Source organism: Penicillium mononematosum, assembly GCF_028829835.1.
Source record: "Penicillium mononematosum strain IBT 11891 chromosome Unknown utg000003l:1.0-8172316.0:1.0-8177699.0, whole genome shotgun sequence".
NCBI lineage: Eukaryota > Fungi > Ascomycota > Eurotiomycetes > Eurotiales > Aspergillaceae > Penicillium > Penicillium mononematosum.
The window spans coordinates 2,703,216-2,729,303 of NW_026643273.1; the positions used below are offsets into that span (position 1 = coordinate 2,703,216).

Consider the following 26,088-nt stretch of genomic DNA (forward strand, 5'->3'; position numbering starts at 1 on the left):
TCCTATTATCCGACAATTTTGACAACCACGTACGTACCTAACTAACATGGTCTGCTGGTAAAATTGCGGCCGACATGAGTATCTCCAGTATGATCTTTGCGACTCTATGCCTCCAGCCAGAGCTCCTTCGGCGGTTTCGCGTTCATACTCTCTGCCATTTTCTTCCTGATAGCATCTACACCAAACTCGTGACCAGTCTGTACATTCACTTGCCAAACTGACCATTTGGAAACTTGACCTTGCAAGTTGGCGAAATAGGGCGAGTCCTTCACTCCCTTTTTCTGGAAGAAGCCCTGACGGTCAATTCGAACCCCACAATCCAAAAGTGCCTTCTCATCGTTCGCCTTCATTTTGTAGCCTCGATCCTTCAGAGTCTTGATGTCATGCGTATCAATGGACGCCACTGTGGCCACAGGCTTCTTGGGAATATAGACAATCTCCTTATCTTCCCATTGCGAGAGGATAAGCTCCATTGCTGGCCTCGCGAAGTTGATAGTCTTATCCACAGACGTGAGGTCATCCGCAGCGACTAAGGCAACAGGCTGCCACAATTGAATGCTGTTATGTTCAGGGCTACTAGGAAAGGTATCGGTTGAGATCGCGGCAATCTCAGTCCTGGGTCCTGCATCCTTGAGCCCTGTCCTACTCTGTGACTCGGCGATGTAAAAAACCTCAGAATTGTCCTGGCTACTCGAACATTGAATCAATCCGACTGACTAGACGTGCGCGGGATCAAATTTAAATCCTACGCAAAACACCATGGATCTGGAAATTCGAGAGACCGAAACTGTTTCCATATGCTACTATCATATGTGCAAGCAGGCTCGGCAAGGCACGATGATCGCCAGAAGCAGTATAGCAAAATTGGGAGAGTGACATGCAAACTTAGAATCGAAAGACAATATCATCGAGCCCAAAGTGAGTGGGCATATATGCTTAGTAGCGGAAAGAAGATGGAATTTCAATATGCAATCTGTAACAATGTCGTGCTATGACTCGAAGAGAGAGAGAGGAAGCAGAATTGCTGGCCATCTACATCTAACTACTGTGAGGGACTGCGTTACCTCATCAAAAGCCCTGGAATATACTCCCAAGCCGAGTAAACATCCGAAAAAAGAACCACGACGAGGTATCCGGTAAACTGAACACCAGTACGTACACCAATGAAAGTATCGATACCTTCAAGAACACCTCCCTCAACGATAACGCTGATTTCAACAAAGAAAGCTGTGTGAGATAGGCACAAAAATGGCCGAATCTGTCGGCCCTTACTCCGCACAAGAGCCGTTCTGCAGGGTGTAAAACTCATGTTTGAAACTTACAAAATGATGCAGGTGCAGGAGGGGAATGGAGAAGACTAGCGCCGATTCATGTCGTCAAAGGCTGTGATCGTCGATCTGGCCTGCTCGATATCCTCTAGCCGGATGCCACTGCGTTCACACATTCCGTGAAAGATCCCGCCTTCCTCGCAGTAGAGATTTGCAGGGGTATCTATCTGTGCTATTTGCCCAGCATCCACGACACAGATCCGATCGTAGCCTATGATGGTTCGGAGACGATGCGCAATGCAAAGCAAGGTCTTACCACGGAAGCCGGAGGCCATCGCGAGTTGGATCTTAACATCGGTCTCCATGTCCACGCTTGATGTGGCCTCGTCACAGATGACGATTCGGGAGTCACGCACTAGAGCTCTTGCGAGAGCCATCAGCTGGCGCTGGCCGAGAGAGAAGTTCAGCCCGTCTTCTTCGACGGTGCTGTCAAGATGGATGCGAGGGCCAGGACCGGTGTCATCTTTGCAGTCTTCGAATTTTGCGTCATCTCCATCTGCTCGTACCAAACCTGTCTTGCGTAGAGTAGACCAAAGTTCCAAATCCGTGTGCTCGTGGAAGGGGTCAAGGTTACTACGAATAGTGCCTTGGAACAACGTTGGATCCTGTGGGATGATAGTTAAACGTGATCGTAGGTCCATGAGCCCAATCTGAGAAATATTGACACCATCAATGGTAATGGACCCTGCAGATATTTCCACGAGTCTAAATAGTGCGCTCATGATCGATGACTTGCCCGCACCTGTACGACCGACAATGCCAATGCGCTCACCACCCTTGATGTGCATGGACAGGCCCTGCAACACAAGAGGGAGGTTTTTGCGATATCGCATAGCGACATCGCTGAACAAAATCTCGCCCTTGTCGGGCCAACTCTCACGGACATCAATAGTATGCATGGGGGCCTCTTCTTCGAGTTCTACGTCAAAGTATCGGAGGCGCTCAACTGAATTCATGCCTTTGTCCACTTCCGACAACTGCCGGATCGAGAATTGAAGCATTTGAACAACGGAGAGAATGTAGCTCAGCACCAGACCAGTAATCGATGGGTCTACACTAAATGGAGTAGCAACCACAAGGATACCAACAATGAAGACTAGCAAGTTGCCGATGGCATCAAGTCGAAGAGTGAGCCATCGTTGATTGGCAAAAGTCAAGTAATAGGCTGCATTCATCGCATCAATTGACGAACGAAGGTCGTTGACGAATCGCTCTTTAAGACCATAAGCCTGGATGGAAGCCACACCACTCAGTCCTTCACTGAATTTAGAGAACACAGCTGACCGTAAAACAGACTCATGACGCTTAATCTCACGCGCTGATGAACGGTAGTATGATGCAGCTCCAATGTAGAAGACATAGAACGGGACTATCGCAATGGCGAAATAGTAATAATAGGCGATGATGAGGATAAAGATGGCACTGGCCCCGCCTATAGTGAAAAGATACATTCTCATAGCATCTGATAGAATGTTGTCCATGACGTCGACATCCCTTGAGAAGCGATTGATGATACGACCAAGAGGTGTTGTATCAAAGAAAGACATTGGAGCGCGCAAGACTCGAGTCATCGCTCGCCGAAACATTACTTTGCTGGCATTCGTCCCCAAGACTGATAGCACAAGGGCAAAAGCGAACATCAGAAATGCCTGTAGAACGCCAAGGGCAACGTAGACACCAATATAGAGGCCAGTCGAGTATCCAAACTTGTCTGATATCCAGAAAGAGAGCCAAAGACTGGTAGAAATGTTGGACCCTTGAGCCAATATCAAGAGTAGAAAAGCAAGAGGCGCATTAAATATCGTTCCAGAAGCTCGCACATACGCCCCATAAACGGACCAAGGTACTGCAGCTTCGGCTCGGTCCTCTTGCTGCATCAGTGGTGCGGCCTTTTTGTCCTTCTCGGGTTTCTTATGATCCGCAGTGTCATCGGTAGGGGGAAGTTCTTTGATCTCAGTAACTTCGTCTTCCTCTGTCTGCTTCTCCTTTGGCATGACAGGAGCAGCTGTTTCTAGGACGGCTTGGAATCCTTCATGGTTGTTCCTCAAGTTTTCAAAAGTATCAATGACCTGGATCTTGCCATCTTCCATCCAGATAATTCGATCACATCGATCCAATACCCAGAGCTGATGCGTGGCTAAGATAAGGCATCTGTCTTTGAGCAAACCAAGAATAGCATTGTCAAAGATATGACGTCCAACATGCGCATCGACGGCGCTAAGAGGATCATCCATCAACACAATCTCAGCGTTAAAGTAAATAGCCCTTGCGATATTAAGGCGCTGCTTTTGACCACCAGAGATAGTAATTCCTCGCTCGCCAATCTCGGTTTGGTCACCATGGGGAAGCGAGTCCAAGTCAGCTTGAAGCGCGCACCTTTTTGGAGCCATTAGCCATCTGAAAAAAGCACGAAAATCTAGGTGGGATACGGACAAGGGGAGAAACGTACGCGTGAATGACCTTCTCATACCAAACCTGATCTAATTCCTTTCCGAAAGTAATGTTGTTTTGCAGCGAAGTATTCTGGATCCATGCAGACTGGGGACAAAAGGCTCGAGATGCGCCAAAGACCGCATCTCCATGGGTCTTGCGCATATGGCCGGCCAGGGCAGCCAGCAACGAACTCTTACCACTACCGACAGTGCCAATAACAGCAATCAACTCGTTGCGACCAGCCTTGAAATTCACATCCTGCAGTGTAAAGGGCCCGCGCTCCTCGATAGTGGTACTATCATCGGACGACCCCTTTGATTTGATAGTAGTTCCGGATTTTTCAAGGCCCGCTTTTGGTTTCGTATCCTTTACTTCGTCCTTATCTTGCTTATGCGTGTTCTCCCATGTGAAACTCGCGCTCCGCAGCTCGATCGCATGTTCTCCTTCAGGTTTCCAAATCATTCCTTGTTCCCTGTCTCTCCTGCAGCAGAAAATACTCGATCCGATTGACAGAGGACCATGCGTCAATGACCTGGCCAAGTGTGAGAGGCAGGAGGTTCAGAGGGATCCGCAGACTGTTGAAAAGAGCCAGCGAAGAGAAAACCCTGGCGGCTGACAATTGATGATTGGTGAGCGCGTAGGTGATGAACGAGAGCATCGATGCAAAGACTGGAAGAGACATGCTGATTGCATTCATCGCGTTTCGAATAGCAAGCAGAGTCTGAATGGCGGAGATTTCTTTTAAACGGAACTGCTCCAGGCGTTCGAGGAAGGCCGGTCCCCAACCGAAGTATTTGACGAAGCGTACTGATTGAAGAATCTCTTGCGTGAGCGAGACGCGTTGATCGGTAATCTTGTTGATAGCTCGTCTTCGATGAAGCAAGCTACGAATGGCTATCGTAAGAAGAGGCACGCCAATAAGCAGAAGCGCAAAGCCTGCAATAGCGCTGTATGTCAAGTTGATCAAAAGCAAAACCAGCGTAATGATACAAGCAAGTGGTGAAGCCCAAACCATGTGCACAAATGCGCAGCATAAATCGATACGGTTAGTATCCACACTCATGAGAGTCGAGATGCGTCCATTAGGCCATCCCATACCATTCTCGAGATCACCATTTTTCTTTGATCTTTTGATCTTCGAATTTGCGTTGGTGTCTGCATTCTTCTTTTCGTTGAATCCAGGGGCCCCAGCATGTGAGATTCCACCTGCTTTGGCACGGCTAGAGATTGTCATGGCCTTTTCATAGATCATACCAGTAAGCACACCGCGACTCTGACCACCAAGCATCATGCCCTGATAGAGGAAGTGGCTGGCAGCCACACTTTGAATGATCTGCATCGCGGTGACTCCAACAACGAGTCCAATGCCATGTGACATTGGTGGCGTGGCCTGGTGTGGTTTAGCTTCGTAAACATCCGTGGCGAACTGAATGAGATATCGGAGGACAAAAGGAGCCAGAATCTGAAGAGTAGAGTAGATCAAGGCGCAAAAGCCGCTGAACCAGAACTCGAATTTGAAAGTCTCATGCAAGGCACCAAGGAGAGGACTTTTCGTTCCGGCCGTCACTCGCTGTTGAAATGCAGCGTCGAACTTTTGGGTCAGAGGGCCAACCGCTCTGTTCGGATTCACTTTCCAAATGTCGCGTTCCTCAAGGAGACGTTTATAGCCAGTCTGGGCTGATGGTTAGCACCGATTCGTAGGCCTCTCTGAATAGGGTGCGGGGGTAGAACTTACGACCATCATTGGCGTGATCCAATCAAAGGTCAATAGGCTGAGAAATCCAACCTTAGACTTGGGTGATACAATAGGTTCGTCCGGTATGGGTGGGATGCCGCCCCATCGCAATGGATTTGGAGTTCTGTACCATGGCTTAACCGGTGGTTGAGTCACTCTTCCATTGATAGAAGAGGTTGCAGTAGACTCCTTGCTCTGGTTGGTCATTGCCGCAACTAAAAATTGGAACAAATGACTCCAATATAAATTACCAGAGCACGGACAGCATGAAAACCAAGGATGCGGTATACCGATACCGAAGAAAAAAAGGAAGTGAGACAGAGGGAAAGGGGCAGGGGAGCTGGTATCTTATACCTGCGAGATAGCAGTAACTACTACTACTACTATTACTAGTTGGGCCTTGTCACGCAACCACCCTCCAATCGCATGAAAGCCATGGCAGCTCACAAAGAGACCACATACAATCTACATAAAATTTACCCATATTGGGGAGAAGAACCCTCCCCCCCCCCCCCCCCCCCCTCCTTATACATCTTCTGTCCTCTATCCAGCAGAGTCAACCCACCGCTGACTGCTAAATAGTCAAATATTTAGACACTGCACCCAAAAGGATCCATGCTGTAACAATGGCGCTATTTGCATTCTAGGTACGCCCTACTCTTCCATTACCACACGAGTCTCGACCCGTATGTTCAAAATCCAGAGAACCCCAAATGCCGAGCTTAAGATCGGAACCAATATTTAACCCCAAAAAATGGAGGCAAATGGTATCTCACAAGAAACTCATCTTAATAAAGAAAGGGAGTCCCATCCATGTATTTATTTCGCCCATTGCAGGGCCCCAAGAGCGAGCATCACAAGAACTAAAGTGGAAGGCAGAAGCCTTTTCTTCATGTCAGCAATTGCTCGTTGTTTTAGCGCAAGGAGAAGATCGGGCTTACCAAATGGCGTAGCTATGGAAGAGAATCCTATCCATAGTTTTCTCGAAAGCGTTATTTACCTGACAGATCTGAGCAAGTTGGAGAGCGGTCGGAGCTCCGGAGAGCAAAAAGCATATAATGACGAAGATAGGGTCTTCAAGGATGACAAAATCGAGGTATTTAACCATCATCAACATGATGGGGGCCAGGACCACCGTAGGGATTACCATGCGGCTCACCAGAGAAGCAATGAGCAATCTGGTTCCTATTTTATCCTCTTCAGGGTCGAAATCTTCTTCCTCTTCAGGAGTTGCGTTACGACCCAAGTTGGCACCAAGGCCAATGAGCATCAGGGGGACAGCCACGTTCCCAATGGATTGAATGGCACTGGTAACGCTGTTCTTGATGAATTCTACTTCGAAAAGCGCTCTTTGCAGGCCAGGGAAAGAAGACACGAGAACAGCAATTAACATGGCCCACAGAGGAGGATTCATGACCTCCAAGAGGAAGTTTATTGTCTTGTCCCAGAAGGGTTTGGACCATCTCTCAGTGGCCTGGATGGGGCCAGGCAATTTTTGGTAGAGACGGACGAATACGCCGGCGACAGAAATTCTGGAACCCTTCAGTCTGCTCTTAATACTGTAATTGACGCGAGCCAACAAGCCTTTAACCTCCTCCTGTGACGCTGCTGCTAGGCCATCGTCACTGCTGGTTCGAGCGAGCAAGCCTCGCGAATCATCGTGTCCATTGAGCGTTGAATAGCTCAAAGGTCGATGACTAAAGGATTTCTTGTTGGGTAACTCTTCCACTCCAGCTGGAATGGACAATTGGGAATGTCCAGTAACAGGCGTACTACCCGCAGGCTCATGGCCCTGTGAATATGAACTGTGGCCCTCGTCGGTACCGCTATCGCTTCCGTAGACGTCGATGAGAGGTCCCGTCTCGTATTCGTTGTTTTCCGGTTCGTCTCGATAGTTTTGACCTTCCTCCGCATTCTGTTCCTGGTACTCGGGATACTTGTGCTTGGGTGCCAGTAAGACGTGATAGCCCCAGCTCCAGCGAAGCAGATTGCTGAGCTGCTGAAAGATTACAATGTAAAAGATACCCCGAGCAGCGACCTCGTCATCGTTATCCCCTGGGATCCGATCCCAGTGAAGGCCCTTGAGTGTCCGAGATAGCGACAGGACTAGTGGTGGAGGTAGCGAATTGGAGTTGGCGAACACGCTCATGGCAGTAATGAAATTGGACGCTCGATGGCCGAAACGAAAGGCCTTGGAAACACCGCGAGCGGCAAGCAACGATACCAGGAGCTGAACGATGAATATGACGGGGATAATAGCAAGATCAAGAACGTTGGCAGTGTTGAGCTGTGAGGCGAGCATCGTGAAAACTAACGTGGGGTATTAGCATTCTTCAATGTGCTAGAGATGGGGTAGACGCAATTCCAACATACTCAGACATGGCGTGAACAGCATGATATTCAAATTGGAGAGAAACTTTCGTTTCTCCGCGTCAAAGAGCCGAAGGCGTGCGAGAATATAGCCCGCCAGGGTTATCATGATGACCTCCGACACGGCCAGGATAACAAGAAGACATAACTGCCCTAGCGAAGAGTTTGACTCCTGTCCCCTCTCAAGCCCGCCAAATGGAGGATCATAGGCCTTTTGGGCAAGTTGAGTTAGCCGGAGAGACATTGGCCTCGTCAAGGAGCCTCTGGACCACATCATCAAAAGCAAAATGAGAATGTGATGATTACCCGCAGTCGCTGGTAGAGAGATGTAAGGCTCCAACTTCGACGTTTTTTATAAGACACTGTCTATGTATTTCTGAGGCCGACGCGTTTCGTTAATGGACACGTAGTGAGACAGCGGCTGATTGACAAAACAAAATGACCTCGGGATAGAAAAATGAAAAAGGACCCTGTGAGTTCATGTCAAAGTGGGTGAATTTTTTCAAGATAAGAGATGATGTGCGCACCTATAGAAGATAGGTCATGATACATTAAGATCTGTTGAAACTGATAATAGATCGTTCTAAAACTGTATTGGAAATGTAGATCAATTTGACGTTGCCCCCAATCGGGTAAATTACATGTACCATCATGGATGTACTGTGATACAGCTTGTGAGGCCCGGGGGCCAGGGCCTGCAAAAGCCACTCAGCCTCGTACTTTGTGAGTGGATTAGAACAGTGCCCCGAGATGTGAGATGTAAGCAGATCTGCACATCAGATCCATGTCTATCACAAGGCTCCAATTTAGGTTGCTAATCACGTATTTCCGGATATGAATCACGTTATAAGACTGAGGGGCTAAAGGATCATGATCCAGGTGTCTTCATTACCCCGCCCTTAACGCCTGTATTGAGGCTATACCACTTCACTTTTAGCTGTAATTAAAAGAGGGATCAAGATCCACATGGGCCGGGCCGCCGCTTCGATCCGAGGCGGGACTGTATTAAACTGTATTAAATTCCTAATCGCGTCTTTAGGGGTATCAATCACATCTTATGCGGCTAAGGGGGGAAGGATTAAAATTGCCTTACCCTACTCTCAAATATCTAATTTTGAGGCTGTATTACGCGTCGTATGTATATGTTAAGATGTTGAGGCCCCACTCTTATCTGTAATTAAAAAGCGTATTAGTTATGTATCTATATTTGACCAGTACAGATACCGGCGCACTGACCAATAAACAGACCCACCAGAACCACGCCTAAAATTAGGCTTACTGGCTAGGGAGATAAAGAGATATCTACCTACGTTAGAAGACCGAGTGGAGCTTTGAAATATGCAGGTGAGGGCTAGGTAGCATTGCAGGTTCTGAATTGCGTCTTAAAAGTTATTGATCACGTCTTATTAGATTAAAGAACGATCAGAGGAAAGCCAGCATGGATCTTCAAACTGAACTGTATAATTGATTATCCATGTTAATCTCGAGATACATTTCAAATACCGAGGTATGTAATGGTAATTTTATGCAAATTCTAAAGGCGAGGCTTTTTCCTATCCCTCTAAACAAACTTGCTTCTGTTTGATCTCCTCAGAAGCAACCTTACCTCAAAGCACAGTGTTCATCAATACAGAAGCAGTTGGTCCTCCGACTCATCAGCAGCTGTCACCATGATAAATGAAAAGCCGCCGATACTACCTGGCTACACAGTCCCAAAAAAGCCATCCGCTTCGCCGCTCCGACAGGCGATACGTCTGGTACTCGCGCTTATGGTCTGCTATACTGTCTATAAAGTTCCAACACTTCCAATGATAAAAGAAAGCCTGAGCCAGCCGCCCGCGATAGGGAAGGTACCGTTAGAGGTCCATATTATAGCCAAGTGTGGCAACGCAAAAGTTTGAGCTCCTTCAACAACCTTTTCTATAATTGAACTGATTGACGGATTCCTAACGCGAAATCGAATGTAGGTTGCTTTAACCGAGCTGGTCCTTCCTACCATTGAGCGTGTGCACGACAAAGTCGACTTCAAGCTGAGCTATATTGCAAAGTGAGCGCTATTTAACAATTCATAAACGATGCCTCAAGTTGCATTCTGACGCTGTTCCCTTCATCTTCTCCCAGGTCACTTGTCGACGGTGAAGTCGAATGCAAGCACGGCCCTGAGGAATGCGAAGCTAGTATATTCGAGCTTTGTGCGCAAGACTTGTACTCAGACCCTTGACCAGGGTCGGCTTTGTCGAGTGTTTAACTGCCGACTTCGAGCGAATTCCCGACCGCGCATTCTACGAAGATTGCGCTGCGAAGCATTCCATCAATCTTGACGAGGTCGATCGTTGTGTTGGCAGAGATGGGGGAGAATACGGCTATAGGCTACTTCGGGATAGCGTTCAACATTCTATCGATGTAAGTGAAAGAAAATTGCCCGATCTTATTTCTGACGACGAGTATCGGATCTATTGCTGTTTATTTATCACGTATGAACTGACATCCCTGGCTGAAAAGGTGGGGGCGCGAATCAGTGGCACCATTCGATTGAACGAGGAAATCTATTGCATCCGAGATAAGGGCTTTTGGAGAGACTGTCCAAACGGTGGTAATGTTGGCAATCTCGTCAACGCCATCGAACATTCGTATAATGTAGGAACCGAGCTGTGATAATTTGTTGGCGATATTGCACCTTGGTGAATCGTGATGAATGAATTGGCATAATCTGGGGTTTGATATAGAAGCATAGATATTCATGCTAGCACATAGCTATGCTATGAAATTTAAAGGAAGGGGTGTGTTTAGGACTGTCTACGCTACTACTGTTGCTGGTATACTGTCGGATCTCTACTTGGTCTTGTTCCCTGTTGCCGGTATACTCCGTACCCTGTCCACAGAAAAGAGTCTTTGATGAACATGCACATCAGAGAAAGGAAGATAGTCTCGATATGCAATCTAACAATATCTTAACATCTGAGTGGGATGCGGGGATAGAAGAGAGAAATAAGCAAGAAATTCTGGCCACTCACAAATGAAGAGTTACGTCACCTCATCAGTCTTTAGCCATGCCCGAGGGCCAAGAATTGTAATTCATCATAATGCATTTTTATCGTTCTAACTAAGAATGAATGACTTTGCTCTAACCAGGGTGAAATCAAGCCTTCTTCTTGACAAGCACACCTTGGATCCTAGGCAGCAAACTAAACGGTTCTTCAGGTTCTTCGATTTCATGTGGATTTTCCCACTCTCCAACATTGAGAATGTCCGCCAATACATTCCGGGTCAAATGACATCCGATAAACGTACTCCAGGTAGGGTTCCAGCAAGCTAAGGCAAGGTTTCTTTATGTTAGCCAGTTTAGACCACACATCGGTCCCTCCACCAGAGGTAAACATACCTTGCGCTATAGTTGTCAAATGGTCTCTACTCCATCCATGTTCCCAGAATATAAACTTGCCTCCAGGCTTGAGGAGCTTGAACACCTCCTTCATCACGTTCTTCGGATCCTTTACAGAACACAGGACCTGGATACATAATACAGAATCCAAACTCCCCTCCGTGACCCCCTCTTCTCTCAAAATATCGCTGTCTTCAATGCCACAAGCTATAAGCTTATACTTATCCCGCAGACCATGCTTATGTAAGTTGGCATCTATATCGTCTTTGAAGTAGCGATTGGGCTCGACACCATATATGTGTTCGACACGAGAGGTGTCATAACGATGAATCTGATTACCCGGCCCGGGGCCAAGTTCAAGAATAATGCCATCAGCAGCTTGCAAAAGTGAAGGAATAATGGTTGTGTCTTCATAGGCAATAAAATTGCTGGCTATATATACTTGTCAGTCTACTCTGGATATAAGTTTGGCAAGGGAGGATATATGTGGGTGAGAAGGGTTACGTTACATGTTATACTAAAAAGCCTTGCTGAAGCGGCATCTCGAATTTGCCGTGGGCGGCTAAGAGCTGCGAGACCATGTCGACGAACTGCCTGTGTCAAAGCTTCCCAGTGCACTACGGAGAAGAGATGGTCAGTAGAGGGTTGTGGAAATGAGTGGCAGGGGTGACACCATTTGAAGACTTACGGCAAATAGAGAACCATATCAGGCCCCATGGACGAAGAATGGAAGCAAGGCGGCCAGGTTTAGGGGGGCATGGTTATTTCCGTGAGAGCTTAAATGATGTCGAAACGTATTTGAAAAAAAAACCAAAAATGGGAGGGAGGGAGGAGGGGTGGGCAGGTCAAGACTTTTGTGGAAGTGATATGAAATATGTGTACGAAATATGTGTTGGGGAGAAACCAGAAGTGGAATGTTGATGGGTGAGTCCCGAGGTCGCTTGAGCGTCACAGTCAGCAGTCCATACTAGTTTAGCTCTAACTGGTTAGTTAGCCTCCAGTGCTAAAAAGCGGCCAAAAGTACCTATTCACAGTAGAGCGCGTCGGATAGAATGAGGGGCAAAGGAGGCTTGCTTGCGCCTCGATGATCTGCTAAGGAGGGCCTATGGCGCAATTCCAATTTCCACCTATTACAGTGTAACATGTATATAAACAGTGAAACGGTACTACTAGTATTCTAATGAATACTCGAACACGTGCCATGTTGAATTCATTTACCCCGATATCAAACTGGGATATCACCCTCCCTAGGCCCTAAACAGGAACCTTGGTTTTTGTTATGGTCTATGTTGTAGTGGAATAAAGCTGTATTTTATTCCAACGCTCGAGAAAAAGCGTATCTATTCTAGCGCACAACGCAGTGGGTCTACCCGCTGCCTATAGGCCAATTAGAAAGCAGACCCTAGAACCACAGTCTCTACAACATAGAACATCGAACTGGACTGAAGACAAGGGAGATTTACTTAAGACTATGTGCTCACGATAAGGAGGATACCACAACACTTGAAGCAGGTTTTCGGGATATGTTCAGAGGCAGCCATAGTATTTGCAGACATTAGAAAAACATTGACTGAACCGTTACCCAAGATGACCTTGATCTTATCGACATTGCGAGGACGAAAGTAGAGACCTGAATTTCTGGGAGCCATGGCCTGATGGGCAGGATCAGCACAGCCGGTGATATGATTGGCATCAGTTTCAGTGGTTGGAGAAATTTCAAACAGGGCAATAATCCGAGCTAACAGAATATACATCTCGCGATTTGCGAGAGTATAGCCGGCACACATCCGGTAACCTAGGCCGTAGCTGAAAATGGGCAACTCTGGGTGCTTAAGCCACCTTTCGGGACAGAAGGTTTCAGGATCTTCAAACACCTTGGGGTCTAAAGGAGAATGATTGATAAAAAGTTAGGATACACTTGATTCCCGTACGCAGGCGAGGAGAGATAGTAGTACTTACCCATATTGCACGCAAACGTATTTAACATGACTGTAGTACCCTCAGGGATGACTTTGCCTTCGTATTGAAATGGTTGCACTGTTAGCCGGGGAAGTGCTAATCTGGAAGGAGTGTAGTATCTGCGAATGGTTAACATAAGCACTTCACTTTCATAGCTGAATATCTGGGAAAAGGCAAGACAGACCTCAAAGATTCACGAACTAAAGCAGATATATAGGGAATATCTTCCTTATCCGCTAAACATGCTTCAAAGAGCTGTTCATCGTTTGCATAGACCTCCCTTATTGCCTTGTATGCGGTGTCCTGAATATCTGGCCGTTTTGCAAGAAGTGTCAAGCTCCAGTGTATTGTGCTGCTTGCCGTTGCTAATCCACCAGACAGGAAAGTCAACAGCACCGTGGAGAGCTCTTGAACTGGGAGTGGATGCGCGCTTGCCATATTCTTCGCGTAGAGACAATCTTCGTGAGTTCCAGCCTGAAGTTTGGCTTCGATCTCTTGATTCAGCTTAAGAACATATGCATCACGGCGCTTGCGTAGCTCTACCGCTTTACTGTAGTACGAATTCAATGGCCACACACGAAAGAAGGAAATATAGTCCTGGAGGTTGTCTGTCATGCTTCTGTACTTGAGAATTTCGTCTTCAACGTCGATAATGTCGTGGGTAAGAGGGTCGCCAAGGTATACTCGCCGACCATAACAGATCGAAAGTGAAAGGCTTAGTGTAAGCCTTTTGATAGGCTTCGAGACCAGCATCGGATTCTGGCCTTCGCTCCCGTAAATCAGAATTTCTTGGAGGAGATGCCGAGTTTCAAGGTCAATTTTGTCCAGGTTTGCCTTAACAGCGGGTTTGCTTAGCTCCGCTGCTGTGGTCTTTCGGCCTTTCTTGAGAGCATCTCCATACCCGGCGGTGCCAATGGTTGGACCTAGTGTACCAGCGATGATCTAATAATCCTAGTGATTAGACTTTAAAATAACACAATAGGTGGTATCCGAGATGGTTAGCCAACGTACATTGTGGAACGTGTGAAAAACAGGTCTAGATGAGAGTGCTGTAGCACTTCCTGCAAATATTTCCTTTGCTGCTGCTGCGGAATTGACCACAAGCGTCGTCAGGGAGCCAAATTGCACTTGAACAACGTCCCCGTGCACTTTTGCCCACTCGAAAATCTGCCTCTCGGCATGACAGTGGTATATGGAAGCGAGATTACCGATGATAGGCCAAGCAGGTGGACCCGGAAACTGGCGGACTGACTTGCGTCTAAGCAAAAAAGCACAAAGTATTGTTACCAAGCATGCCAATAGCTGTCGAAAATGGATGGTGGCAGAGTCTGAGATATTGATTCGTTGCAAGAAAGGTAAAGGTTGATCTGAAAACTCCATGATTGTTGGCAACTCTGGCCATGGATAAAGCTGAGAGATATGTGAGACTATGCTGGAGCCGCCCTGTACGTTTTTATATAGCCCATAATGGCCGTTAGTAATAGCAGGGTCATGAATTGTCTAGAAAATGGCATACACTGCCTAGTTCCGAAAAAGAAATCTCCATTACAGTAATGCGAAGGCCTGTGTTAGCGTATACCGACAACTGAAACTTTCCGAAAGCTAAACGCGGTATAGAGTACTCCGTGTACACATAACGTAACGTCCAAACCGGTTCCTACTTTGTCAGATAGCCTGCACCGGTTAGTCGGACGTGTTTCTTTAGCTAAAAGAATTTACTGTGGTATGGGCCATGTGTATTGCAAAGTCCCCAGCAAGGCAAGCTAGTATGGATGCTCGGCCGAGATGTTTAATACTTGAGGTCGTCTATGGTCAGTTGAGTGTTTAAACCATAATACGAATATACGTATCTACAATCTAACATAGTAAATGTATCTGGTTTGTTCTTTTTTGTTATTATCGATAAGCCAAGTTTTGTGGTGAAGAACCCGCCCTAAGGGATGACGTGTATTTCTTTAATTAGGTATAGGGGCCTGCTTTCAGCCTCGGTTACGGTAGGTCTCTTTTACTGGTCAGTGTGCTGGTATTTTTGCTAGTACAATATAATTAACTGATATGCTTTGAAATTTCAGCTAAAGCAGATTAGTATATCATGGGAACAGAGATTAAAGTCAAGGTAGATCCAGATCCTTCAGCCCCTTAGCCGCATAAGATGTGATCAATAACCCCAAAGACGTGATTAGGAACCTAACGGATCAAGGCTGCGGCCCGGCCCACGGGATCTTGATCCTTCTTTTAATTACAGCTGAAAGTGGAGTGAGTGATGTAGTATCAGAACAGACAAGAAGTCAATCACGTAGATACGTAAGCAACCTAAAGTGGAGGCTTAGGATAGAGATGGATCTTGATCCATGTATAGAGGGCACCTTAGCCTAATAAGAGGAATAAGTAGCCCCAAACGCGTGGTCGATAACTCGAGATATGGCCTAACAGACTATAGAGGGCCAAGGAGGCCATAGCGTGGCTAGATGAGACTATTTCTAAGACGGCCGCATATGCACTATAAAGCTTCTTGCGTGTTATATTACACTAGTGTGTACATGAGTATGTTGCCGTACTGTACTTGCAGGTGGGTATTGGTAATACGTGCTAAATTGACAGGTCACGGTAGCTTCCGTTGTAATAATCCTTCCCTATCATTCATCCAGCAACCACCAAACCAGCAGCTAGACCACTAGAATCTTAGCCACCGGGCACGTTAATCACCAATTGTTCCGCGCGTCCGACACGTCAGCCGTTTGTTTGATTCCGTCCCCCTCACTTGTACGCTTTGCATGAATTCCGAGCCCAGCGACAGCTTCGTAAACAGGTTGAATTCTTATCAATTGCTTTTTTTTATCCCTGCATAGAATTTCAGGATCCCTGCTACACCGATGGAGGGCATGCATCAGATCCAATGTATTACAGAAACAAAAGCTGGGATGGCACATGTTTGGCTGGCATTCAAAGGCAACCTAGCAGTAAACATTGGGCATCCAAACATAGAAAGTAGAGCCCAGTGGCTAGAGAGTCCTACTGCTATAGAATCATCGCTCGTCTCGATTCAGCGTTGAATGAAGGGTGTGCTGCCTCATAAGCGAGGCACACACCAACCCAGCAATCACCATCCCTAGCAGTGCAAGGAAGACTGCATGAAATGCGTCCATGAAAGATTTAATAACTCCCTCGTACCATCCGTCTGGCAGGTGTTTCAGCTCCATGATGTCGTTGCGGATGCGAGCAATCTCCTTCGCTGAGTCGGGGTAGTTTCCGAACCTATCCCACAACCTTTTGCTCAAGACATTTTGGTAGACCGCGGAGCTGATGGTGATTCCGAGAGCACTTCCAACGCTTCGGCCCATATCTGTGGTTTATGTCAGTGGGCAAACGTTACAGGAAAAGAGGATAAATAAAAAGAAATAGACAAAGGAAAAGAAAACCCACAAGTGGCAGAGGTGACAACAGCCTGGTGAGCATGCTCAACAGCAGCAATGCAAGCTAGTAGAGTAGTTGTCAGCAAGGACCCGTAACCACTTCCAACGAGGAAGAAGGCAATGGGTGTCAACAAGGAAGGTGTGTTTTTGTCGTGGAATGCAAAAGTGATGACACCAGAGGTCATGACAATCCCACTGACAACACCCAGTCTAGTGTATTTTCCTGTCTTGTTCATAATCATACCAGCCCCAATAGAGCCGCAGGAACCTCCCACAGGAGAAGAAGAAAGAATAAGAAGACCAGCGTTTGTTGCGCTATGTCCGCGAATCTGGAGATACAAGGGGATATAGAACAGCGCAGAAAGAATGACCATGGCGCAGAAAAAATTGGACAAGCAAGCAGCTAGCACGGTTCGTTTCGCCAGAAGCCTGACTGGGATAATAGGTTGGGCAGTCCTTGACTCCCACCAAAGGAATGCGAAAAAGGCAACAATGGACAGGGGGATGGTAGTGAGCGGTAGTGGGTGAGTCCAGGGAACATTGGTTCCCCCGGTAGTTAAGCCCACGAGAAGCAGAACAAGGAAAGAGACTATCAGGGAGACCCCGAGAAAATCTATACGCGCAATGTAGGCTTTGTGGGACTGTTTTGGCGGAATCCTTACAAAGAAATAAACACCAACAGCGGATAGAAGAGTGGGAGGAGCTTGAATGATGAAAGCAAGTCTCCAGCCAAGCTTGGTCTGGTCGTTGAGAAGACCACCAATCACGCCACCCAACATGGCTCCTGAACCAAAGCATACATTTAGGATTCCTTGAACGACACCTCTTTTTCTCAATGGAATCAAATCCGAGCTTAAGAATGTAGCGATGCTCATGAGTCCACCGCCACCAATTCCCGCAATGACTCTACCGAGGATGATCTGGGATTCGTTGGTAGCAAACCCACAAATAAGATTGCCTGCAGCAAAGAAGATATTACTGAATATCAAGCCAGGTCCACGACCAAAAATATCCGTCAGGCGACCAGATATTGGCTGACAGACAGCATTGGATATGAGATATGCTGTGGCCAGCCATGATAGCAAGCTGAGAGACTGGAACTCGCTGGAGATGGGCGCGCTGAGGGTGGCAATGATGGTAGAATCGACAGCCCCCAGAAATACACCCACCCAAGCTGTTGAAAAGATAATGGCAAGCTTATGAAAAGGCAGCTCTTTGGCTGTGACAGCTGTATCCTCTTCTTGCGGATCTGAGTCATTTGATTGGAGGTGATTCCCACTTTCGTTGGGCTTGAGAAGTGAAGTGCGTTCGTTTGCTGCGTCTCCCGGGATGTCTGGATTTGATGAAGATCCGTTTGGGAGGACGAGAGAAATCCTTGAATGTGCCATTTTCTTGGTCGAGGGAATAATCAAACAGAAAGAGAGAATGTGGTGTGCGGTCTTTGCTTAGCTCTTTGACCTTCCTTCCAGTGAAGTAAGTATGTGGACTCCGTTTTTAAAATGATAACCAGCAAATAACCAGCTCTACAAGATAGATTCCGACATGTGATTAGGAAAGTACCTCATCAATGGAGCAGGAGGAAACACCCACAGTAAACCTAGCATCAAGACCTTAATTACATTACATACACGCTGTTGTAGATAAACATAATGAAATGCTATCTTTGCGCGGGAACGCTGGAGGTTCAGGCATCCATCTGCAGCGCAGGGACCCGCCCTAGGGAAAGTAAGCACTAAGGCATGGTTCGCAATGTCGATCGTGGGCATGATTTTTGGTTTTCCGAGATATGCTAATTATGCAGTAAGAATTTAGTTGCTTCAAAGTTACCTCACATATATTTCCCGAGGTCGGGCATGTTCCGAGCTCCTTGACAAAAGGACCTGCTTTGATACTTATGTTGTAGTTGCTATGCACACTTACGCCAAGAATGTTAACTCAATTAAATTGGTATCTTTGGAAAACTCCTGGTAAAAGAAAATGTACTATGATACTGGCAGCGAGGCCGTAAGTATTACAAAAAGCCACTAGTAAAGAACCTTGGAAGGTTCAAATGTTACCTACCTAGGTAGTATCAATTGATAGGTCCCTAAGTTGTATTGTTATATTACCCACAGGAAAAAAGGCAGAACAGAAAAAAGAAAAGAATAACCGAAAAACAAAATAGCCTACCGTTAGAAATGAAAATATTTCAGAAAGCTCGAAGGCATTGACTCAGCTATTGGATATTTAATGATGAGGGCTCATATCAAGAACGCTCATTTACAAGTCTGTCCACTGTCCCTCGGGCCATACCAATGCTTTGACAATCCTGCCAGAATGAGTCCTTCGGTCTGTCGAGCCTATACTTTGACCCTGCCAACAAAGCTTTGTATTCGAAATCGTCGTGAAACGAATACGATTGCTACTGGAGCAGTTATTGGAATCCTCTCCTCTACTGGGTCTACTTACGCGCCCCCGCTTGCAGTCCCTCATATGAAAGCCCCGACAATTGAACACTCAACAACGACAAACCATGTCCATCAGATCCACAAGGAACTCCGGCAACATGGCTTACTGAAGGTCAGCCTGGGCTTTCCGGACCCAGGGAGCCAGTATCTTAAGCAACTAGTTCTCAGTCTCCATCGGCACTGCCGCCATCAACTTCCCATCTCACATAGTGCTTCGTGTGGATGGCTGTGGGACGTTCGCCCAGAAAGTGTTTCTTTCCAGACAGCCAATCACCGCGCAAGATCCGAAACAATGGATGAATTCCCCTGGCATACCGACTGCAGCTATGAAGAATTGCCTCCACGATACTTTGCCCTTCAAGTTATGCAGCACGATAGATTTGGTGGAGGTACACTGTCAGCCATGAACATCCAGGGGCTGAATCAGTCTCTATCCCCATCTACCCAGGCATCGTTGATGCGACTGGAGTACAGTATCGACACTCCCAGGGAGTTTTGCAAGGATCCAACGAAGCAACATATTATAGGAAATTTGATGGCCATTGATCCAGAAACCCAATCCTGTATGATGCGGTTTAGAAGAGACATCGTGAAACCGTTGACGGAAAGGGCTTCAAAGGCACTCAAAGAACTGGATGCATGCTTACAGACTACGGGAAGGACGGCGGAGTCAGAGTCACCGTCAACAGTACACCTCAACTCTGCTGATCTTCCCACGGGGACCATTATTATAATGGATAATCGGCGTTGGTTACATGCTCGTAATGATGTCAAGGATCCAAAGCGTCACCTACGTCGCCTGCGTTGGGATGCCATTCCGTTTCCTCGAGGAGTGGAGTAGAACGGAGAAATTAGTTACCTGTTGAATGTTATTGGAAATCACGAGTAGCGTTGATGATTGAAGTAATTCACTACCTCGTCGCCATATTTAAAGTGAAAATGATATCACACCAAGCACGTTTATTCTTGATAAGATACTAAAGCCATTTACCCTCAAGATTTTTTCCGATCGTACTCCAGGGCTCCTGGATCATGTGATGTAAGGATGACCTGAGCAGCTTAGAACTAAAACACTCGATTCTTTTATTACTGGAGTAATGAATATACTAAAAGATGAGTTGGGAAGACTTGTGCTTGTAAATATATGCGAATGGAAACATGCACTCAAGACGGGTTGCGGGCGATTCCGTGGTGAGTTACGTCAACTGGTTATTCAATGTTTTCTCTGTAATATCCTAGTTAGATGTGTATTTTATGTTGCTGACCCGATCGCTACCATCTGTCACTAGTTGCTTTTTATTAGCGGATTAGCACTACCTTATGCCCCCCCTATGCCCACGAATATATAATAAGTCACCGACTTCTCTTGCTGCGGAGCCAAAAAAAAGTGTCCCCATTCGACCATTATCCACTAGAGCCTGATTTTTATCTTGGTTCTCGTACAATGGACGAATCTAGCCCCCTTCTGCAGAACCAGTCACACTCCCTGTCGCAAAAACGTCTCTTGGTCGTATTTCCTGCTATTGCTCTCATACAATTCACCTCCTTCCTTGACCAAACATCCATAGCGACAAGTCTAGCCGCTATAGCATCTTCCCTCAATACGGGTGCCTCTATATCTTTAGTCGGCGCCTCTTTTTCTCATTACCAGCACTGGTATCCAGCTGATCAATGGAAGACTGTCCGACATATTTGGCCGAAAGTCCTCGCTAGTCGCGGCCCTTTCGGTCATGGGGCTAGGCAACCTTTTGTCTGGCCTTTCTGGGACGCCGATACAGTTATTCGCGGCGAGAGCATTCACCGGCTTTGGTGCGGGAGCTATTAATGCGCTTGTTCAGATTGCCATTGCAGATATCACGACATTAGAGCAGCGCGGGTATTATTTCGGCATGGTTGGGGTAGCAACTGCGTTTGGAAACGGGCTCGGTCCTGTTATCGGGGGAGCTCTCACACAGAGAGCTGGATGGCAGTGGGCGTTCTGGTTCGTATGTCCCTTAATAATGGTGGCTATCTGCTATCTCGTGATGGTGTGGCCGGAATCTTCTTCCTCCGCGTATACAACGGACCGAGTCTGGAACAAGTTGAAACTGGTGGACTGGGCTGGAGCTCTGGCGAGTCTATTCGGGATTGCGATATTTTTGGTGGGTTAATCCAAAGCGTTGCTGAATATTCTCGCGTTAATGTTTTGAGTCAGATACCGATATCGCAAGGCGGAGCAAGCATGCCCTGGCCCTGGACCTCACCGGTGACCATCGGCATGCTCATCACTGGCGTCACGCTATTTCTCGTCTTCTTGATGGTCGAATGGCGGTTTGCGAAATTCCCCCTACTGCCAGCCCGACTATTCAGCTACGGCCGTTCCACAAACATTTTGATATCTATCAATGTCCTCATAGGCTGGATATACTGGGGTAATTTGTTCATCCTCCCACTGTACCTGCAACACGTTCGAGGAGCAAGCCCATCTGAGGCTGGAGTATTGCTGCTCCCTCTGGTCATTGCCCACGGACTTACCTCGGCCCTGACTGGTATTCTCATATCCATATTCGGGCACTATAAACCAATTCTTGTGACCGGAGCTGTTTGCTGGACACTGGGCGGAGTCGCGAAGTTTTATTATGACCAAGAGACCGCCATCTGGAGGATTGTCGTCGTTGGAATCCTTGATGGTGTAGGCGTTGGGTGTTCCTTGCAGCCTGGTAAGTGCTTTGACTTCCTTGTACTACTTTTCCATGCTATCCTTTGGCTCATAAAACCTTTCCCTAGTTCTTGTCGGCCTTTTAGCAGGGTCCGATACCAGCGATCGAGCGGTTTTGACAGGATTACGGAATTTCTTGAGAGATATGGGAGGAGCAACCAGTATTACAGGTAGGTATCTGGTTGAATGATATAACGGCTGCTATCCCACTCGCTCTGATTCTAACTAACGATCGTGTACTAGTTTCCGGCACTATCTTGAGAAACGTATTATATGCTCGATTAGGATCCTGGTTCAATCAAGAAACCATTGAGAAACTGATCTCATCAGGTTCTACATTGGGGAATTGGCAGCTTACGAAGGAAGAAAGAAGGTTGGTGTCTCAGGGGTACAATGAAGGGCTTCATGCAGTGTTTGCCTCATTTTTTGTGCTAATTGCCATTCATCTCTGTGCGTGCGTCTGTATTCGGGACTATGGTTTAAAACGTGATGAAGTTCAAGGCAAGCGGCAACAGCAAACTTGCGCACCCTAGTTATATATCTTGTGGACACCGCGCACCTACACTTAGATCCCCCCCTATCTGGCCACAGTCCTCTCGACAAAATATCTAATCTAGCAGCCCTGTCCATCGTCCCTGCTCGCATACCAGAGAGAATCTATTACCGCTCTTCTAAAAGCCTACCATAGGCCGAATGATACGAAGACCCTGAAACATGTTTCCTTCTTCCCGTCTGTTCATCATAAACATAGCAACCTTTCCTGGCTACATGAGGAGGTGTATACACTAGAATCATTAATATTAGTATATAGAGTAGGTGAAAATTGTCTTGACCTTGAGGTGAGGCTTACAATGAAGAGATACAGCGTAGTCGCTGCCTTTATTAGACATTCGATGCAGACCAAGCTCATCAGCCATGTATGCGACATCATTCTCGTTGTAGGTATTCTCCGAGATTCTGTTCAGAGAAGCTTGACAACGCCCCTTTTGTGGAAACGAGTATCGTGTCTCTGTCAAGCTGCCCCTGAGGATTTTCATCAAACAATGGGCGTTACCGTGGTCATGAACTGGACTGCCCTTACCCGGAGACCATACAAGCACAAGCTATATTGATTGACGCACCCATTCGTCAGCAAACGCATTGAAATCAAGTAGCTAGACTAAGAATATAGAATACGGTGCACGTACCAAATTGCTCTTGCCATCTGCCTCATCTATTAGGTTCCTTGTATAAGCTCTATCACCATCGGCGAAGGCGTACTTTGCCCAGTTATAATCCTCACAGCTGTTGTAAAGCTTCATTAAAGTCATCAATGAAGGTACGTCAGCATCCTCCAGCGTTAGGCCCGACGATGGGCCCAGTGTCTTTCTTAAAGAGGTAACGAGCTTTTCAAATGGATTTTTTTTCCAGCGATGCATCCGTAAGATTGACATCGAGAGAAATTGTTGTAGACGAGATCTCCATGACGGTAAATGGTTCCCGATTTGCAGGATTCCCGTAAAAGCTAGTAGGTAAATGAATGAGATAGAATGTGGATTTTTATTTCTGCAGAAAGTTGCCTATGCCGGACCTTAAGAATTATCATTTCGTTGTTATACTGCTATAGTGTATGCCTATCATATGATAGTAGTACTCCGTACTCCTTCACTAGTTGAAATGAAACAGATTGAGAGTCATGGAATGTACTGATACATACACAATGGTCAAGATCCGCCTTCTCTGCTCTTAAGCTGTATTTTATGTTCTTAGGCTGAACCATCGCATCTTTGGGCCGTTAATCACGTCTTCAGGGTTACTGATGGCGTTTTGGGGCCGAAGTGCTGCTGTTGGATCCTTAATTCCCTGCTCCTAGACTGATAACTGTAAGGACAAAAGAACCCATAAGCGCTAGTAACATGGAAACTATGGTATTTATGATCCACTTCTTTGAATTCTTTTTTTCCTTTTTCCCTCTAATTCAAAATGTAACATTTCACTGATTTGGAAATAGAAGTTTTTTGGATTACTAGATTTACTTAGGAATACGACGCGCGTTTACACCCTCGCCCCTCCGTACTAGTGCTTATGGCCCATTCTAGGGTAGATCGGAAATTTCTAACTGGTACAGGTTGCCTCGGCTCGATAGAGTAGTAGTCTACGGAGTGTTGTAGGCTGGCAAGCGGACTGGTTTACATACAGCCCCCAGTTTCGTAGACAAATCGGAAAGGCATCTTAAGGGTTTGTCATGCATTAAGATAAAGGTACTTATTTAAACGTGACAAGCCTCCTCAACATCTTGCGGAAAACAACAAGCCGACCTCGAAATGACAGAGAACGCCCCCCGTTTGCCCAACGACCCAATTCTTGCCAGGCTGCTTGAAGCCGCCCGCCGTGTACCGAATTCGGAGGTCATAATCAAAGACTTTGTCGGTTTCGAGAAGACGTACCCTGAAATCCTGAGTGATGTCTTGATCACGCGCGATCAGTTAAAATCCTTGTTGTCAGCCTCTAATTTCGACGCAAGAGGTCTCCTTCGTGACGAATCGGTATATATCACAGCTCTCACTCGAACTGGCTATGAATACGTTGTAGCCTTCTTTGCCGTCAGAGCTTTGGGAGGAGCTTACGTGCCACTGGGTGGGTAATCTACACCCAAACAAGGATAAAAAGAGAGAAAGTCTAATCCGAGACCCAGATCCTAGAGCAGGCGTCGAGAGACAGGCTTCTGTTCTCTCCAGGGCAAAGTCAAACTGTGTTTTGTTTGACCGCGGCTGCACTGCTGAGCTCGAACAACTACGTATCAATGCGAACAAGACCGATGGGAAGTCCTTGCTTGTGCTTCCTGTCGTATGCAACTCGCCTATTCTGCCAGGAATTGAGAATATCAGTATTGATGAAGACCTCTATTTGGACCCCAATGGTCCTGGGTTTGTGTGCATGACATCAGGCACTACTGGCTACTCCAAGGGTGTTGTAATCCGAAGGACATGCCTCACGTCTCACCCAGTATGGCTCACGTCTGAATCATCTGAACCGCTTGAGAAGCAAAGTGGCGCCCAGATCAATTACAACGAGAGCCACTGGCTCGGTGGTGCCAAGAACGTAATTGAAAGCATAGCCCTCGGCAAGAAAGTATTCGCCCTCGAATGCCCGGCTAGCTCTAAGGACGTGCTTGAGATCTTCCGCAACAATCGGATCACTTACTTTATTTTCAATCCAGCGCTTCTTCGGGGTATGAAGGACATCCTGCTGGATGACGAAGAATTCACAAAGGAAAGACAAGAGAAATTTTCAGCCTATTTCAAGGGGCTAGATTTCTTCTTGTGTATTGGGGGTCTGGTCGACCAACCGACGGTAAACTTTTGGGAAGCAGTCATTGGGCTTCCGCTCCAGAATCGATACGGGGCTAGCGAACTGACGGGGCTAGTGACATTGGGTTTGACGCAAACTTATGTGAGTAAATACTTCGAAGGTCTTTGTTCTCTACATAGTACTTGCTAATGTCTATTACCCAAGGGCTCCGTCGGAAAGCTTTTGCCTGGTATTGAGATGAAATTGTCTGAGGGCACGCACGGAAGATTGTCCATTAGGACTCCCGACAGATTTCTAGGGTGAGAGCATTGAACCGCTGCATGTTATTTAATATGTTCCAAGTTTTGAATTAACCGTCATTCAGTTATCTCGGTAATGAAGAAGCAACTCGCGCGGTATTCGATGAGGAAGGATACTATCGAACCGGAGATATGGCTGAGCTTAGAGACGGCGAGATAATTTTGCTTGGCCGCGAGCGGGATGACTGTAAGTATCTTCAAGGTCCACTTTTGCAGCGTTCTTTTGGAAAGCTTACTCTTCTTGCTTCTTCCAGATATTACTTTTGGTCAATCTCGAACCTCAGCTCTTAAGGTCGAACGTCACTTGATGGGACTGCCTTACATTGCTGAAGCCTGTGCTGTGGCCATCCCTGTGGAGGAAAACAAGCAGCTATGTGGTGCTGTTGTCAGACTCAAAGATGGTTCCAAGACGACGTTGGCCCGAATCAGAGCAGATCTTCAGGCCGATCTGGACGTCCTAATGCTGCCTACTGTTTTGCGACATCTGCCGCCTCATGAAGAATTACCACGGACAGCCACAGGCAAACCCATCAAAAGACAAGTCATTGAAGATTTCTTTTATGATGGTGACTGTGGCAGGGACTTTTTTGCTGTGGCTAACCCGCCACCTGATGTCGAGTTTTGGGGCATACCTATAGAAGCGTAGCCTCTACTTCGAAGTAACTTGAGTTTTCAACGCTCGAAGGGAAATACAACTCTCTTATATTTCTGGTTCATGATTTTTAAAACCGTT

General features: G+C 46.7%; 9 protein-coding genes across 9 annotated transcripts; 3 read left to right on the forward strand and 6 right to left on the reverse strand.

Annotated features, from left to right (window-relative positions):
* Window positions 1-104: 104 nt before the first annotated feature.
* On the reverse strand, window positions 105-473 carry N7519_005984 (uncharacterized protein; the record flags this gene model as incomplete). Its single annotated transcript, XM_057292760.1, has 1 exon — window positions 105-473. One exon carries the CDS (start codon window positions 471-473, stop codon window positions 105-107), a length of 369 nt encoding a protein of 122 aa, XP_057147571.1.
* An 884-nt stretch (window positions 474-1,357) lies between these two features.
* On the reverse strand, window positions 1,358-5,703 carry N7519_005985 (ABC transporter family protein; the record flags this gene model as incomplete). The annotated part of the gene is given in 4 exon segments (XM_057292761.1): window positions 1,358-3,704; window positions 3,778-4,242; window positions 4,259-5,433; window positions 5,497-5,703. 4 exon segments carry the CDS (start codon window positions 5,701-5,703, stop codon window positions 1,358-1,360), a joined length of 4,194 nt encoding a protein of 1,397 aa, XP_057147572.1.
* Window positions 5,704-6,433: 730 nt separating this feature from the next.
* On the reverse strand, window positions 6,434-8,110 carry N7519_005986 (uncharacterized protein; the record flags this gene model as incomplete). Its single annotated transcript, XM_057292762.1, has 2 exons — window positions 6,434-7,806; window positions 7,870-8,110. The coding sequence occupies 2 exons, from the start codon at window positions 8,108-8,110 to the stop codon at window positions 6,434-6,436; spliced, it is 1,614 nt and encodes a 537-aa protein (XP_057147573.1).
* Window positions 8,111-11,005: 2,895 nt separating this feature from the next.
* N7519_005987 (class I SAM-dependent methyltransferase) lies at window positions 11,006-11,965 on the reverse strand (the record flags this gene model as incomplete). Its single annotated transcript, XM_057292763.1, is given in 5 exon segments — window positions 11,006-11,178; window positions 11,249-11,680; window positions 11,691-11,703; window positions 11,767-11,842; window positions 11,937-11,965. 5 exon segments carry the CDS (start codon window positions 11,963-11,965, stop codon window positions 11,006-11,008), a joined length of 723 nt encoding a protein of 240 aa, XP_057147574.1.
* Window positions 11,966-12,717: 752 nt separating this feature from the next.
* On the reverse strand, window positions 12,718-14,587 carry N7519_005988 (Cytochrome P450; the record flags this gene model as incomplete). The annotated part of the gene is made up of 4 exons (XM_057292764.1): window positions 12,718-13,130; window positions 13,208-13,326; window positions 13,392-14,149; window positions 14,219-14,587. 4 exons carry the CDS (start codon window positions 14,585-14,587, stop codon window positions 12,718-12,720), a joined length of 1,659 nt encoding a protein of 552 aa, XP_057147575.1.
* Window positions 14,588-16,233: 1,646 nt separating this feature from the next.
* N7519_005989 (major facilitator superfamily domain-containing protein) lies at window positions 16,234-18,008 on the reverse strand (the record flags this gene model as incomplete). Its single annotated transcript, XM_057292765.1, has 2 exons — window positions 16,234-16,550; window positions 16,631-18,008. The coding sequence occupies 2 exons, from the start codon at window positions 18,006-18,008 to the stop codon at window positions 16,234-16,236; spliced, it is 1,695 nt and encodes a 564-aa protein (XP_057147576.1).
* Window positions 18,009-18,936: 928 nt separating this feature from the next.
* On the forward strand, window positions 18,937-19,908 carry N7519_005990 (uncharacterized protein; the record flags this gene model as incomplete). Its single annotated transcript, XM_057292766.1, has 1 exon — window positions 18,937-19,908. One exon carries the CDS (start codon window positions 18,937-18,939, stop codon window positions 19,906-19,908), a length of 972 nt encoding a protein of 323 aa, XP_057147577.1.
* An 889-nt stretch (window positions 19,909-20,797) lies between these two features.
* On the forward strand, window positions 20,798-22,298 carry N7519_005991 (efflux pump antibiotic resistance protein; the record flags this gene model as incomplete). Its single annotated transcript, XM_057292767.1, has 4 exons — window positions 20,798-21,208; window positions 21,262-21,766; window positions 21,834-21,935; window positions 22,009-22,298. 4 exons carry the CDS (start codon window positions 20,798-20,800, stop codon window positions 22,296-22,298), a joined length of 1,308 nt encoding a protein of 435 aa, XP_057147578.1.
* A 1,770-nt stretch (window positions 22,299-24,068) lies between these two features.
* Window positions 24,069-26,001, forward strand: N7519_005992 (class I adenylate-forming enzyme family protein; the record flags this gene model as incomplete). The annotated part of the gene is made up of 5 exons (XM_057292768.1): window positions 24,069-24,381; window positions 24,440-25,197; window positions 25,261-25,355; window positions 25,421-25,542; window positions 25,610-26,001. 5 exons carry the CDS (start codon window positions 24,069-24,071, stop codon window positions 25,999-26,001), a joined length of 1,680 nt encoding a protein of 559 aa, XP_057147579.1.
* Between the last annotated feature and the right edge of the window lie 87 nt (window positions 26,002-26,088).